The sequence below is a fragment of the Abrus precatorius genome, unplaced genomic scaffold (assembly GCF_003935025.1).
Source record: "Abrus precatorius isolate BTA unplaced genomic scaffold, Abrus_2018 Scaffold5, whole genome shotgun sequence".
NCBI classification, from domain to species: domain Eukaryota; kingdom Viridiplantae; phylum Streptophyta; class Magnoliopsida; order Fabales; family Fabaceae; genus Abrus; species Abrus precatorius.
The window spans coordinates 10852826-10865296 of record NW_020874395.1 but is presented as its reverse complement, the minus strand read 5'-3'; the positions used below and the strand labels follow the sequence as shown (position 1 = coordinate 10865296).

Here is a 12471-nt window from a genome sequence, read left to right as displayed (position 1 = left end):
GTTTTAATATTCAAATTCAATAAAAATTAAATTGAAAAGTTATAAAGTTATATAAGATTATTATTATGAATTAAAAATAATATATAAATTAAAAAGATAGGAACCAAATAATTTTTAAATTAGCTGATGCATATTAATATTTTTGTTTTCACTTGCTTGACTTGATCGACTCTCAACAATTGTTGTCTATGAAAGACAAAATTAAAGGTTGGTCCCTCTTTAACTTTACGTGATAAAAAAAAGGTTATACTTTTATATGGCATAATTTTGTACTTAATTAACCTATTACAAATATATCATGTTATCTTGTAAATTCTTTACTTAAGGATTAAATATTAAACAATAGTTCAAATTCTGTACTAAAATTATGTTGCGATCATGCACATTCCTATTTAAGTTGATAACTTGTTGCCGTGAGAAATTTTTTATAATTTAGTACAAGAATTTTAAACAGTAAGAGAGATAAATATATATATATAAAAATTCACAGGGTCTAAGAATTTTGTTCAAAAGTATGTTAAAGTCAATAGTAAAATCAGTTAAAGAAAAAGGAGGAAGAAATTAAAATAAAAAAGGCACGGCACCAGCACATATAAATATTAGAAAGAAGGTTTAATCCTCAGAAGCAAGAATCACTTAAATAACATTGTTTGGAATGCATTGTGTGATCATGAATTCCTCCATTGTTAGCCTTATGTGTCTTGCCTTGTTGACGTTTCTTGTAGTAATTTGCAAGGCATCAAGAGATGTAGTGTGCATACCAAGCGAGAGTGAAACACTTGTGAAGTTGAAGGATCATCTCATTGATCCTTCAAACAGGCTCTCTTCTTGGAATGCAACTGCTAATACCAATTGCTGTGAGTGGTTAGGAGTTGTGTGCAGTAATATAACTGCCCATGTTGTTGAGCTTCACCTCGGTACTTCACCTCCTTCTGACGAGTACGACGATGTCGAATATGATGCTTTTCTGAAGTCGATGTTTGGTGGGGAGATAAATCCATGTTTGGTTGATTTGAAGCATTTGAATTACTTGGACTTAAGCGGCAATGACTTTGGCGGTATGCAAATTCCTGCTTTCCTTGGAGCAATCACCTCCCTAACTTACCTCAACCTCTCTCATGCCGGATTCAGTGGGAAGATTCCTCCTCAATTTGGGAACCTCACAAATTTGGTACATCTTGGCCTTGCATATTATTACCCTGGAACTGTGTTTGCTGACAATCTTCGTTGGCTATCGGGTCTTTCCAATCTTCAATATGTTGATTTGGACGGTGCAAACCTATCCAAATCATTTGATTGGCTACAAGCTCTGAATGCTCTTCCTTCTTTGACGGAGCTTCATTTATCAGACTGTATTCTCCATCCTTATGATCAATCATCCTTACTCAACTTTTCATCTCTTCTCACTCTCGACCTTTCCCTTATTTCTTCTTCTGTTGTCCCAAAGTGGATATTTGGACTGAGGAGACTTGTTTATCTTCGATTAAGACTTAATTCATTCCAAGGTCCAATTCCTGATGGCCTTCAAAACCTCACACTTCTTGAAACTCTTGACTTGAATTACAATTCATTCTCCTCATCTTTACCTGATTGGATATATAGTTTTCGTCATCTCAGGTTCTTAGACCTTTCATGCAACAACTTGTGTGGAAATATTTCTGATGCTATGGGAAATTTGACTTCTCTGGTTGCACTTGATTTCTCTCACAACTCAATTCATGGTGCACTCCCTCCATCATTTGGAAAACTCTCGTCATTAAGACATCTTGATCTGTCCAACAATCAATTCAACGGAAATCCATTTGAAAGTCTTGGATCGCTCTCTAAATTGTCATATCTTGAAATTGGTGACAATCGTTTTCAAGGAGTTGTGAAGGAAGATGATCTAGCAAATCTTACGAACTTAAAGATATTTTATGCAAGAGGGAACAACTTCTCTTTAAAAGTGACTCCTAATTGGAGTCCTAGATTTCAAGTTACTAGATTGACAATGAGCTCATGGAATTTAGGCCCCAAATTTCCATCGTGGATTCAGTCACAAAAATATCTTAAATATCTGGAAATCTCTAACACAGGGATTTCAGATTCTATTCCCACTTGGTTTTGGGAAACGTTTTCTCAGGATTCTTATTTGAACCTCTCACATAATAGCATCCATGGTGAGCTTGCAAATACATTAAAGAATCCAATATCTGCTCAAATTTTAGATCTAAGCTCAAATCGCTTGAGTGGCCAACTGCCTCAACTTTTTGAAAAAATGATCAGATTAGACCTGTCAAACAACTTGTTCTCCGGATCCATGACTGAATTGCTTTGCAAAAATCATGACAAGCCAAAGAAATTAGAATTTCTCAACGTTGCATCAAATAGTTTATCAAGGGAAATTCCTGATTGTTGGCTAATGTGGCCATATCTTGTGGATGTAAATTTACAAAGCAACCATTTTATTGGGAACTTACCCTCGTCCATGGGCTCTTTAGTGTCGCTTCAGTCTTTGCAACTCCGTAACAACACACTTTCTGGAAATTTTCCTCCTATTTTAAAGAACACTCGTGAATTGATATCGTTGGACCTTGGGGAAAATAATTTTTCAGGAAACATTCCAGCATGGATCGGAGAAAGACTTGTCAATTTGAAAATTCTTCGGCTTCGATCAAACAAATTTATGAGTCACATTCCCAGTCAAATATGTGCTTTGAAATCTCTCCAGGTTTTGGACCTTGCAAACAATAGTTTCTCGGGCAATATCCCAAATTGTTTCAATCTCTTGAATGCCATGATGCTGCCAAACAGAAGTACTGATCCACTTATCTATTGTTCCTCAAATACTTTTTACAGTGTTCTGAGCATGCTTCTGTGGTTGAAAGGAAGGGGAGACGAGTATCGAAACATTCTTGGTTTGGTAACGAGCATTGATCTCTCAGATAACAAATTAACAGGAGAAATACCCAGAGATATAACAAATCTGGATGGATTGAATTTTTTGAACTTGTCTCACAATCAATTAACTGGTCATATTCCACAAAGCATCGGTAGTATGCGTTCATTGCAATCTATTGATTTTTCGAGGAATCAACTCTCTGGTCAAATCCCCACAACCATATCAAATTTGAGCTTTATTAGCTTGCTGAACCTGTCTTATAATCATTTGAAGGGGAAAATACCAACATGCACTCAGTTGCAATCCCTTGAGGCATTCAGCTTTGTTGGCAATAATCTATGTGGCGAGCCGTTGCCCATCAACTGCAGTTCAAATGGGAAAATTCCTAATATTGATCAAAATGGCAATGAGAGTGATGGACATGAAGTGAATTGGTCTTTTGTGAGTATGGCATTAGGATTTATGGTGGGATTCTGGGCTGTGGTTGCTCCTTCATTCATGTATAAATCATGGAGCTCTGTCTATTTTTATATTAATTATGTGTGGTCTTAACTATAATCTTTTCGGTAATACGGTAATTACTATTTTATATTCTGCAAGTTAAAGTTATCAAATAATGATGAAGCTATTGATTCACAATATTACTTAGCTGATCAAATTTAATATGGACTTTCCTATCTTTGTCTTGATAAAATAAGTTATATGGCCCATTTATTCTCTTACTTTTGCACTTTGTTTAATTTTTTTCAATACTATTTTATATTGTGCAAAATAAAACTTCCATCATATTACATTAAGTTACTGTTAGGTTACACAATCTTGTTGGCCTTTCCTATCTTTATTTTGTAAAAATAAGTTAAATGGCCCATTGCCTTCATTCTTTTAATTTCGAGAGCCTGACGCAATTTGTATTGGGATAACAAGTTGTTGTTGGGTGTTGCTCAACGCATTAGTTTTTATGAAAGAATTCTGATTAATAATTGTTGTTGTCATTGTTTTGATCACAGTAGAACATATGACATGTGACAATCATGTGTACTCTCATAGCATATACAGTATTTTGCATTTAAGAAAGAGATCTTGAGACATGTTAATATCTGTTTGTTAGGTAAAAAACTTTTCTGGATAATAAAGTAATTATTTTCATGCCAATCAATATAGGTTTATTGATAAACATTGCAATTGAACCTATGTCCTACAAGTGAACTGTTTGATCCTTAACAGATAACGAACTATTCAATTTTTATGCAAATGCTAATTTTAAAAATAGTGCTATATGTTAAATTTATAAAGTTTATTAAATTAATTTTAAGGTTGCTTGAATATTTTGAAAAACTATAACATAATAAAATAAAACAAATCGTATATTGAATGATAGTTTTTTTATTAAGTTTTAATCAAAACTTATTTATTTTACACAAATAATATTTATTTATGCATAATCATATTACCTAATTTATTTCCATTCATGTATATATTCATCATTGTAACTGGTTTTTGCTCATCTTATAATGTAAGATTAGTATTCCATATACCAACTTTCCTAACCTTCAAGAGTACAGCTAGGAAGCAATGAAGTTAATTGAAATGATATTTCACATGTTTTTCTTAATGCAAGAGTGAAAATCAGGGTTAGCATTTCTTTCCAGACTCTGGCACAGTCAAATATTTGAGCAATCCAATCTTTGAAAGCAATCCCAAATAGATGCCGATGAAACACATTCACATGCAATGAAATAACTTAAATAACTTTACGGGGCATTAAAAACATTCACGGAAATTATTGATATTCAATAATTTATTAAAATAAAGTAAAAAATTATAAAAATTATAAACTAATTTTAAAAACTCTTCTAAACTAAACTCATGTTATTTAGAAAATTTTGTTACATATTACTTAAAATTTAATTTAATTCATCTCATATTAAATCATCATATCAATAGTTAATTTTATAATAATTAATATAAAAATCCTAGTAAAAAATATTATAATTGAGATACTAAATTAAAAATCTTTTATCATATTTATCTATTGTTATTCTCGTGTCTATCACTCTCCTCTGCTAACCTCAAAGTCAATTCCTATTCTTTCTATGTTACTAAAACAGAGAGAAGCAGTCAAGCAGAGGCGTGTCTACGGTGGTTCGTTCATCCACCAATCCATAGAAACCTTTAAAAGTCTAGACCAATTCTTTCACTTTTAATTTCAATCTTGTAAAAGACGGAAGGTCTTGTCCCAAGGTTAAGGTACGCTCTCTCACTCACTATTGCCGAGTTTTTCCCTTGTTCTAATTGTTACTCTGCAAAGCTTCACACCCAATCTTTGTCCCCGTTTATTCACAATGTTGATGATGCTGTTGCTTCATTCAATGCATGCTCACTATGCTTCCGTCCATCATTCAATTTACCATGATTCTGGGGTCCTTGTTAAGAATAAGCACTTCCACGCCGCTATTTCTCCTGTTCAACAACTGGTATTCAAGGGAATTATGCCAGACCTTTTTACTTTCAATATACTCATCAATTGTTTCTGACAACTGCGTCACACGACATTAGCTTTTTTCGAATTGGCCAAGATCTTCAGATTGGGTTATCGCCCAGGTACCATAACCTTCAATACACCGATGAACGGTCTCCGTCTTAACGGTAATGTCAGAAATTCATGATAAGGTAATTTTGACTATTTCTTTAAATCTAGATAATCTCAACGAGTTGGTTATTAGTTTTTTTTAATTAATTTATATTATGAGTTAGATTTTTATTTTTTTTTTAAATTTTAAGCATTTTAAAAAAACTAACGAGTAACACGTTAAGTATAGCAATTATATCAATATAAAATAATTAATTAAATTTTTTATTCAATTCAATCTTATAAAATTTATCATTTTTTTTGTTTTGAAATAAAATAAAATAGTTTATAATTATTTTTTTATCGAAATATAAAACCTTAAAGATAAAAAAAAATTTGTTATTCTTTAGTTTATAAATATCCAAACTTTGATACCTTAAAAATTTGTTATTCCATCGATACGTCCCGCAATTTTTACTTGCACTCTTTTTATACTTGCTTGTTTAATTAATTCAATAACTTTTTTCATTGCTTTACAAAACGAATTGTCCAGCTATAAATTTTGCAAGAATATTAGGATGTTTATAAGCACCTGCAATTCTTGTAATAGCAATATTAAGTTTTTGTTTACACAGTTCAGTTTTTTTTTTGCATATAATTATGAATTGAATCAGATCGATTCTTTTTTGAATCTTTATCTGTTCAATTCCTTTAACACTAGAAGATATTCTAATATTTCTTTTGTATATACAAGGATTTCAGATGAACCGGGTTAGGTACGGGAAGTTAATCAATAGATTACTTGAGAGAAACAAGAGCTGTCATCCAGTTGCTGAGACAGGTTGAAGGGCAACCGATTCAGCCTGGTAATGTATAATACAATCATTGATAGTCTTTGTGTAAAGATAAATATTTGACTAAAGCATGTGATTTTCTTAAGAAATGGTTGTCAAGGAAATCCAATGTAGTCACCTACAATAGTCTCATCTATCGCTTTTGTTCAATGAGATGGTATTGAAAAGCACCAAGCCAAGTGTTTATACTTCATACCTACAACATGTTGATTGATGTCTTGCGTAAGGATGGAAAAGTGAGAGAATCTAAAAATGTGTTGGCTAAACATGTAGTTCCAATTACAGTAACTAATAAGGGTCAGCGTGCTGATATAATTACCTACAATTCCTTAATTGATGCTCTATTAAAAAATTATCATTTAGATTGTGCAATTGCATTACTCAGTAAAGTTATAGACAAGGGCATTTATCCCAACAAGTACACTTACACCATACTTATCAATGGCCACGTGCTCTACACTCCTTGGAAGAAGGTTGAGTTTTTGGATGATTCTTTGTGGGTAGTTTAGTATTTTTCTAGGTTTTTCTTAGATTTTTTCTCTTTGAGCTAGTGAGGAATATTGCTTGAATTGATGGAGTGAGAATTCTATTTTGAGTAGCATTTACTATCAAGCGATTTAGGAAGGTTCAACTCTGCTGAATTTAGAAAATCTTAGTCTCTTTGGTTTCCAAAGTTGAGGTGAAAATAGCCTTGAGTTTGTACGGACTTTTCAATTTTTATCTTTGCTTCTTGTTATCATAGAAAAAGAATTATTTTAAAATAAATTTTTCATGGTGATTTAGCCAAAGAAAAAAAAAAGCAGAAAAGAAGTGAAGAGTATGAAAAAGAAATGTTTAAAATATGTTTTTCATGGTGATTTTGGTTTGTTTTGAAATAATTAAGATGTAATATTTGGTGGCCCAAAGCATATGTATTAAAACAACATCTTTGTTTCCAATTCTCTGTTACTCATTAAAACTTAAATAAGTTTAAGTCTTAAATAGAAATGAGTTTAACTCAACTAAAAATTGTACTTTTAATGTTAAGGAATCTTTATTTATTTTTTATGATTTTTTACAATATATTTATTCCTTGTTTTTGCCAAATTCTAATTAAAACTGGCACTTTTTAAAAAATTAAAAATAGAATATTTTTGTTAAAAAGTATGATGATACATTTCTTCATACAGTTATACTCAATAATTTACTAAAATAAGCTTAAAATATTATAAGAATTATAAATAATTTTAAAAAATCTTTTAAACTAAACTCGTGTTATTTAGAATTTTTTTTGTTAAGACCAAGCATTGTCAGGTTTGTCTGCCATTATTGATCATGCATGGAGTGGCTGATATAATAACTAATCCATCAGCTAGCAAGACTTTGTACAGAAAGCTAAAATTGCTGACAAGAAATTATACTTCTATAAGGATGCTTTCCTATGTATTCATGTTTTATTAGGAGAACTTATATGAATGATATTAGTATATAAAGTTAAATAACCAATAATATTTCTAATTTAATGTTCAATGCTTGAATAGAAATTTATAAGTTTTTGGCTGCCTGTATTATTTTTAAATAAAAAGTAGAAGCTTCCACAAAAATTGGTTCCTCCCTTCTTCCTTAGTTTTAACTTAATTAATTTAAAGTTTTATTATTTTAAACATAAAACTGTGATTGATCACTTTCACTAATAAAAACTTTTGCTTTCTAAGTAGTTCAGGTTAAAATTAGTTATTTATTTATTTTTAAAAATAGAAAATTATTTTCTTCTTATATTATTTGGTTATATATGAAAATTTAACTTAATTAAATGTTAATTTAATAAATGTTAAATATACATAATTTATGAGATTATAATTTATCATATTTTTTAAATGCAAACTTAATAGCATATTATTAACAATTTTTCTAAACACATACATAATCAAATGTTTAAACTATTCAATCTTTGATAATAAGCACAAGTAGAATGAACAATTCAACTGTATTGGTTAAGATTTGAAATATTTCTCAACCTAAAAACAGAATATGAGATCTCAGTTTTAAAAATTGTTAATATTTACGATTAAATATTAATTGTATAAAAATCCTATCAATAATATATTATAATTGAGATATTAAATTAAAAATCTTTTACTTATGATATTTATCTGTTCTTGTTATTGTCTACCACTCTCCTCTATAACCTTGTATAAAGTTCAAACCGTTCTTTTATCTCGCTAAAACAAATAGGCAGCTGCGTATACAGTACACGTGCACGCAGTTCCTTCATCCATCCATTGAAACCTCTAAAAGTCTAAACTCATTCTTTCACTTTTGATTTTAATTTTGGGATTAGAGGAAGATGTCGTTCTCAAGGTTAAAGTATGCTCTTTCACTCACTCTTCTCAAGTTTACCCCTTTTCGTCTCTCTTATTCTGTAAAGCTTCACTCTCTCTCTTCACCACCGTTTATTCACAATTTTGATGACAGCTGTCGCCTCATTCAATCGCATGCTCATTATGCGTCCTTCTCCACCCATCATTCAATTTAACAAGATTTTGGGGTCCCTTGTTAAGATTAAGCACCCTTATCCGCTATTTCTCTTTTTGGACAGTTGGGACTCAAGGGAATTACGCCGGACTTTTTTACTTTCAATATGCTCATGAATTGTTGCTGCAACTGCGTCACATGACCTTAAGCTTTTTCGGTATTGGCCAAGATTCACAGGTTGGGTTATCACCCAAATATCATAACCTTCGGTGCACTCATGAATGGTCCATGTCTTAGCGGTAATGTCAGAAAAGAAAAGCATTGCATTTTCAGTTGGACACAATTAGTTATGGGACGCTGGTCAATGGATTGTGTAAAATGGGAGATACAAGAGCTGCAATCTGAAAAAAAACCGGAGGTTATTTGTATTCCTCGGAACCCCCTACATCACCATTCAATATTTCTTGGTCCACTACTGGCCAAACCACCTGGACACTAGAACTAATGTGAGTAGGATCGCTTAACCATGCCTCATAATTAGAAAAACGAGCACCATAGAAATACATGCCACTCAGCCAAAGAAAGATGACGTAGAGTTGGCCGAAATGGGGACTAAAAACTTTTCGATAAATCTATTAGACTGATTGAAGGGCAATTGATTCAGTCTGATGTGCCAATCTATAATATAATCATTGATAGTCTATGCAAAGATAAATTTGTGACAGAGACATGCGATTTTTTATTTTTTTTTTCAGAAATGGTTTGCAATAGAATTTATCCCAATGATATCACTTACAACAGTCTAATCCATTGCTTTTGTCTTTTGGGTTGAAGGAAGCAGTTGGTTTGCTCAATGAAACGGTATTGAAAAGCATCAACCCAGATGTTTATGTTTATACCTACAGCACATTGATTGATAGATTATGTAAAGATGGAAAAGTGAGAGAAGTTAAAAATGTGTTGGCTGTGATGATAAGACAAGGTGTGAAACCAAATGTTGTTATTTATAATACTTTACTGGGTGGCTATTGCCTCCTTGGTGAAGTAAAGAATGGAAAGTATGTATTCAACACCATGATCCGAAGTGGTGTGGTGTAATGCGTGATGTACATAGCTACAGCAGATTGATTAATGGATTATGCAAGATTAAAGAAGTGCATGAAGCATGAATCTCTTTGAAGAAATGGTTTGCAAAAGTATGGTTCGAATTGCAGTAACTTACACTTCTCTTACAGGTGGTTTCTGCAACACTGGAAAGGTGAATGAAGCCATGAATCTCTTCAGAGAAATGCATTCCAAACATGTAGTTCCAGATATATTTATGTTATTGACAGAGGCTTATTGTATGTTATTGCTTTAGATCAACGACACTCCATTTGAAGCCTATTGCTGTCAGACTCTGGCGAAGACTCCTAGCTTGTAACTGTGGGTTGGCCTTACTAGCTTAGTAAGTGTTTTATTCCTAGATGATTGCTACATTCTCATTCTTCAAAAATATATAGTAATGATTGGTTTTGATGGTAAACCTTATGCAATATTGGAACCGGTCGCCGTTTGATTGATCTGAAACATGCAAAATTTAAATAATCTTCAAAAATAAATTTTGTAAATCTTTCTGTTAATTACTTAAATCAGTAATTTTAGGAAGTATAAATTTAAATAACCTTCAAAAATTACCTTGTTCTTTTCAAATCCCTAACTAAAACACAACGTAATTTGGTTTTTTAGATAAACAGAAAAGAAATTATTCACGTAGTTATACTCAATATATAAGTTTTTAAAATAAACAAAAAAAAATTATAAAAATTATAAACAAATTTAGAAACTCTTTTAAACTGAACTCATGTTATTTAGAAATTTTTTTCTTACGTATTAATTGAAATTTAATTTAATATCTAATATTGAATTATCATATCAATAGTTAATTTTTATAATAATTAATATAAAAATTCTATGAATAATATATCATAATTGAGATACAAAATTAAAAATATTTTATTTATGATATTTTTATTCTTATTCTTATGTCGACCATTCTTTCTCTATGTTACTAAAACAAAGAGAGACAGCGGCTATGCAATACACGGATCTGATTGCGCTGGACATTATTTTTGTTTAAACGAAATGAAAATAAAAATTTTTGCAAAATTTATAAGGAATGAGAAAGGGAGTGCGTGAGGATGTGTGTGGTTGAGAGAGTGAAAGGGAAAGGGGAGACTGATGGGAGAGGGGAAGGAGGGCTGCCCAGAGAGATGCTGCAGATAGAGAAGCTGAGAGAGAGAGAGAGAAAATTTGAAAGATAAAGATCGGTTGTTAAGTGAAAATGAATCAACTTTTGAAGAAATTTTTGTTTTCACTGTTTTAGTGATTTTCTTAATTTTTTTTCATGGTAATTTAGCCAAAGGAAAAAAGAACAAAAAAGAAGTGAAAAATATGAAAAAAAATGTTTAAAATATGTTTTTCATGGTGATTTTGGTTTTGTTTTAAAATAATTTAGATGTATATTTAGTGGCCCAAAGCATATGTATTAAAATAACATCTTTGTTTTCAATTCTCAGTTACTACTCATTAAAATTTAAATAAGTTTAAGTTGTTAAATAAAAATGAGTTTAACTCAACTAAAAATATGTACTTTTAATGTTCAGGAATCTTATTTATTTTTTAATGATTTTTTACAATACATTTAGTCCTTTTTTGCCAAATTCTAATGAAAACTGGCACTTTTTAAGAAATTAAAAATAGAATATTTTTGTTGAAAAATATGATGATACATTTCTCCATACAGTTATACTCAATAATTTATTAAAATAAGCTTAAAATATTATAAGAATTATAAACTAATTTTAAAAAATCTTTTAAACTAAACTCATGTTATTTAGAAATTTTTTTGTTAAGACTAAGCGTTGTCAGGTTTGTCTTCCATTATTGATCATGCACGGAGAAGCTGATATAATGACTGCTCCATCAGCTAGCAAGGCTTTGTACGAGAAAGCTAAAATTGATGATAAGAAACTATGTTTCTATAAGGATGCTTTCCTATTAGGAGAACTGGTATGAATGGTATTAGTATATGAAGTTAGATAACTAATCTTATTACTAATTTAATGTTCAAAATAGGTGGATTCTAATATCCTCCCTTCTTTTGTAAAAAGTGTATTTTTTTGGAAAGCATAACTTTTGCATAAGTGATTAATAATTGAAAGTGAGCCGTTGATTGTTGCAGTTTAAAATTGGATGGCTAAGATTAAATATTGAAAAGGTAAACAAATGCGGATAGGAATGAATAGTGAGCAGGATGAAAAGGGTTAATAACGTAAATGTGACAAGTTGTGTACATAAAATTTGATTAACATGATATGCCCCATACAGCCATGTAGATATGGTTAACACGACATAGTAAGGAAGTAATTGTCAATAAGAGACATGACCTTAGAACCTAATTAATATAAATACAGTAGATGCGCAATGTAAAAAAGGTTGTGGTGAAATGACATCAGTTTTAACATAGAACCGATACAAATAGAGTGCATGCGTAATATGTAAAAGGTGCATCTGAAATGACATCAATTGTAGCACACAACCATGCAAAAAGAGGGCATGCACAATATATAAAAGGTGGCCACATAATGACATCATTTTGACTACACAGCCGATGCAAATGTAGACAACGTAGAATATATAGAAGGTGCTTCTGTTATGACATCAGTTATAGC

At 31.1% G+C, this 12471-nt stretch overlaps 1 protein-coding gene across 1 annotated transcript; it reads left to right on the top strand.

The window, feature by feature from the left end:
• Window positions 1-670: 670 nt before the first annotated feature.
• LOC113866653 (receptor-like protein EIX1) lies at window positions 671-10181 on the top strand. Its single transcript, XM_027501463.1, has 6 exons — window positions 671-3427; window positions 7542-7597; window positions 8996-9176; window positions 9593-9816; window positions 9956-10016; window positions 10119-10181. Exons 1-6 carry the CDS (start codon window positions 671-673, stop codon window positions 10179-10181), a joined length of 3342 nt encoding a protein of 1113 aa, XP_027357264.1.
• Window positions 10182-12471: the final 2290 nt, after the last annotated feature.

Excerpts from the sequence above, each read along its gene's own strand:
- LOC113866653 (XM_027501463.1), top strand. The coding sequence starts at position 671 with ATGAATTCCTCCATTGTTAGCCTTATGTGTCTTGCCTTGTTGACGTTT. Across the intron at positions 7,598-8,995 it reads TTAAGACCAAGCATTGTCAG|GTTGGGTTATCACCCAAATA; the intron begins GTTTGTCTGCCA and ends CAAGATTCACAG. Across the intron at positions 9,817-9,955 it reads GGTGAAGTAAAGAATGGAAA|TATGGTTCGAATTGCAGTAA; the intron begins GTATGTATTCAA and ends GGTTTGCAAAAG.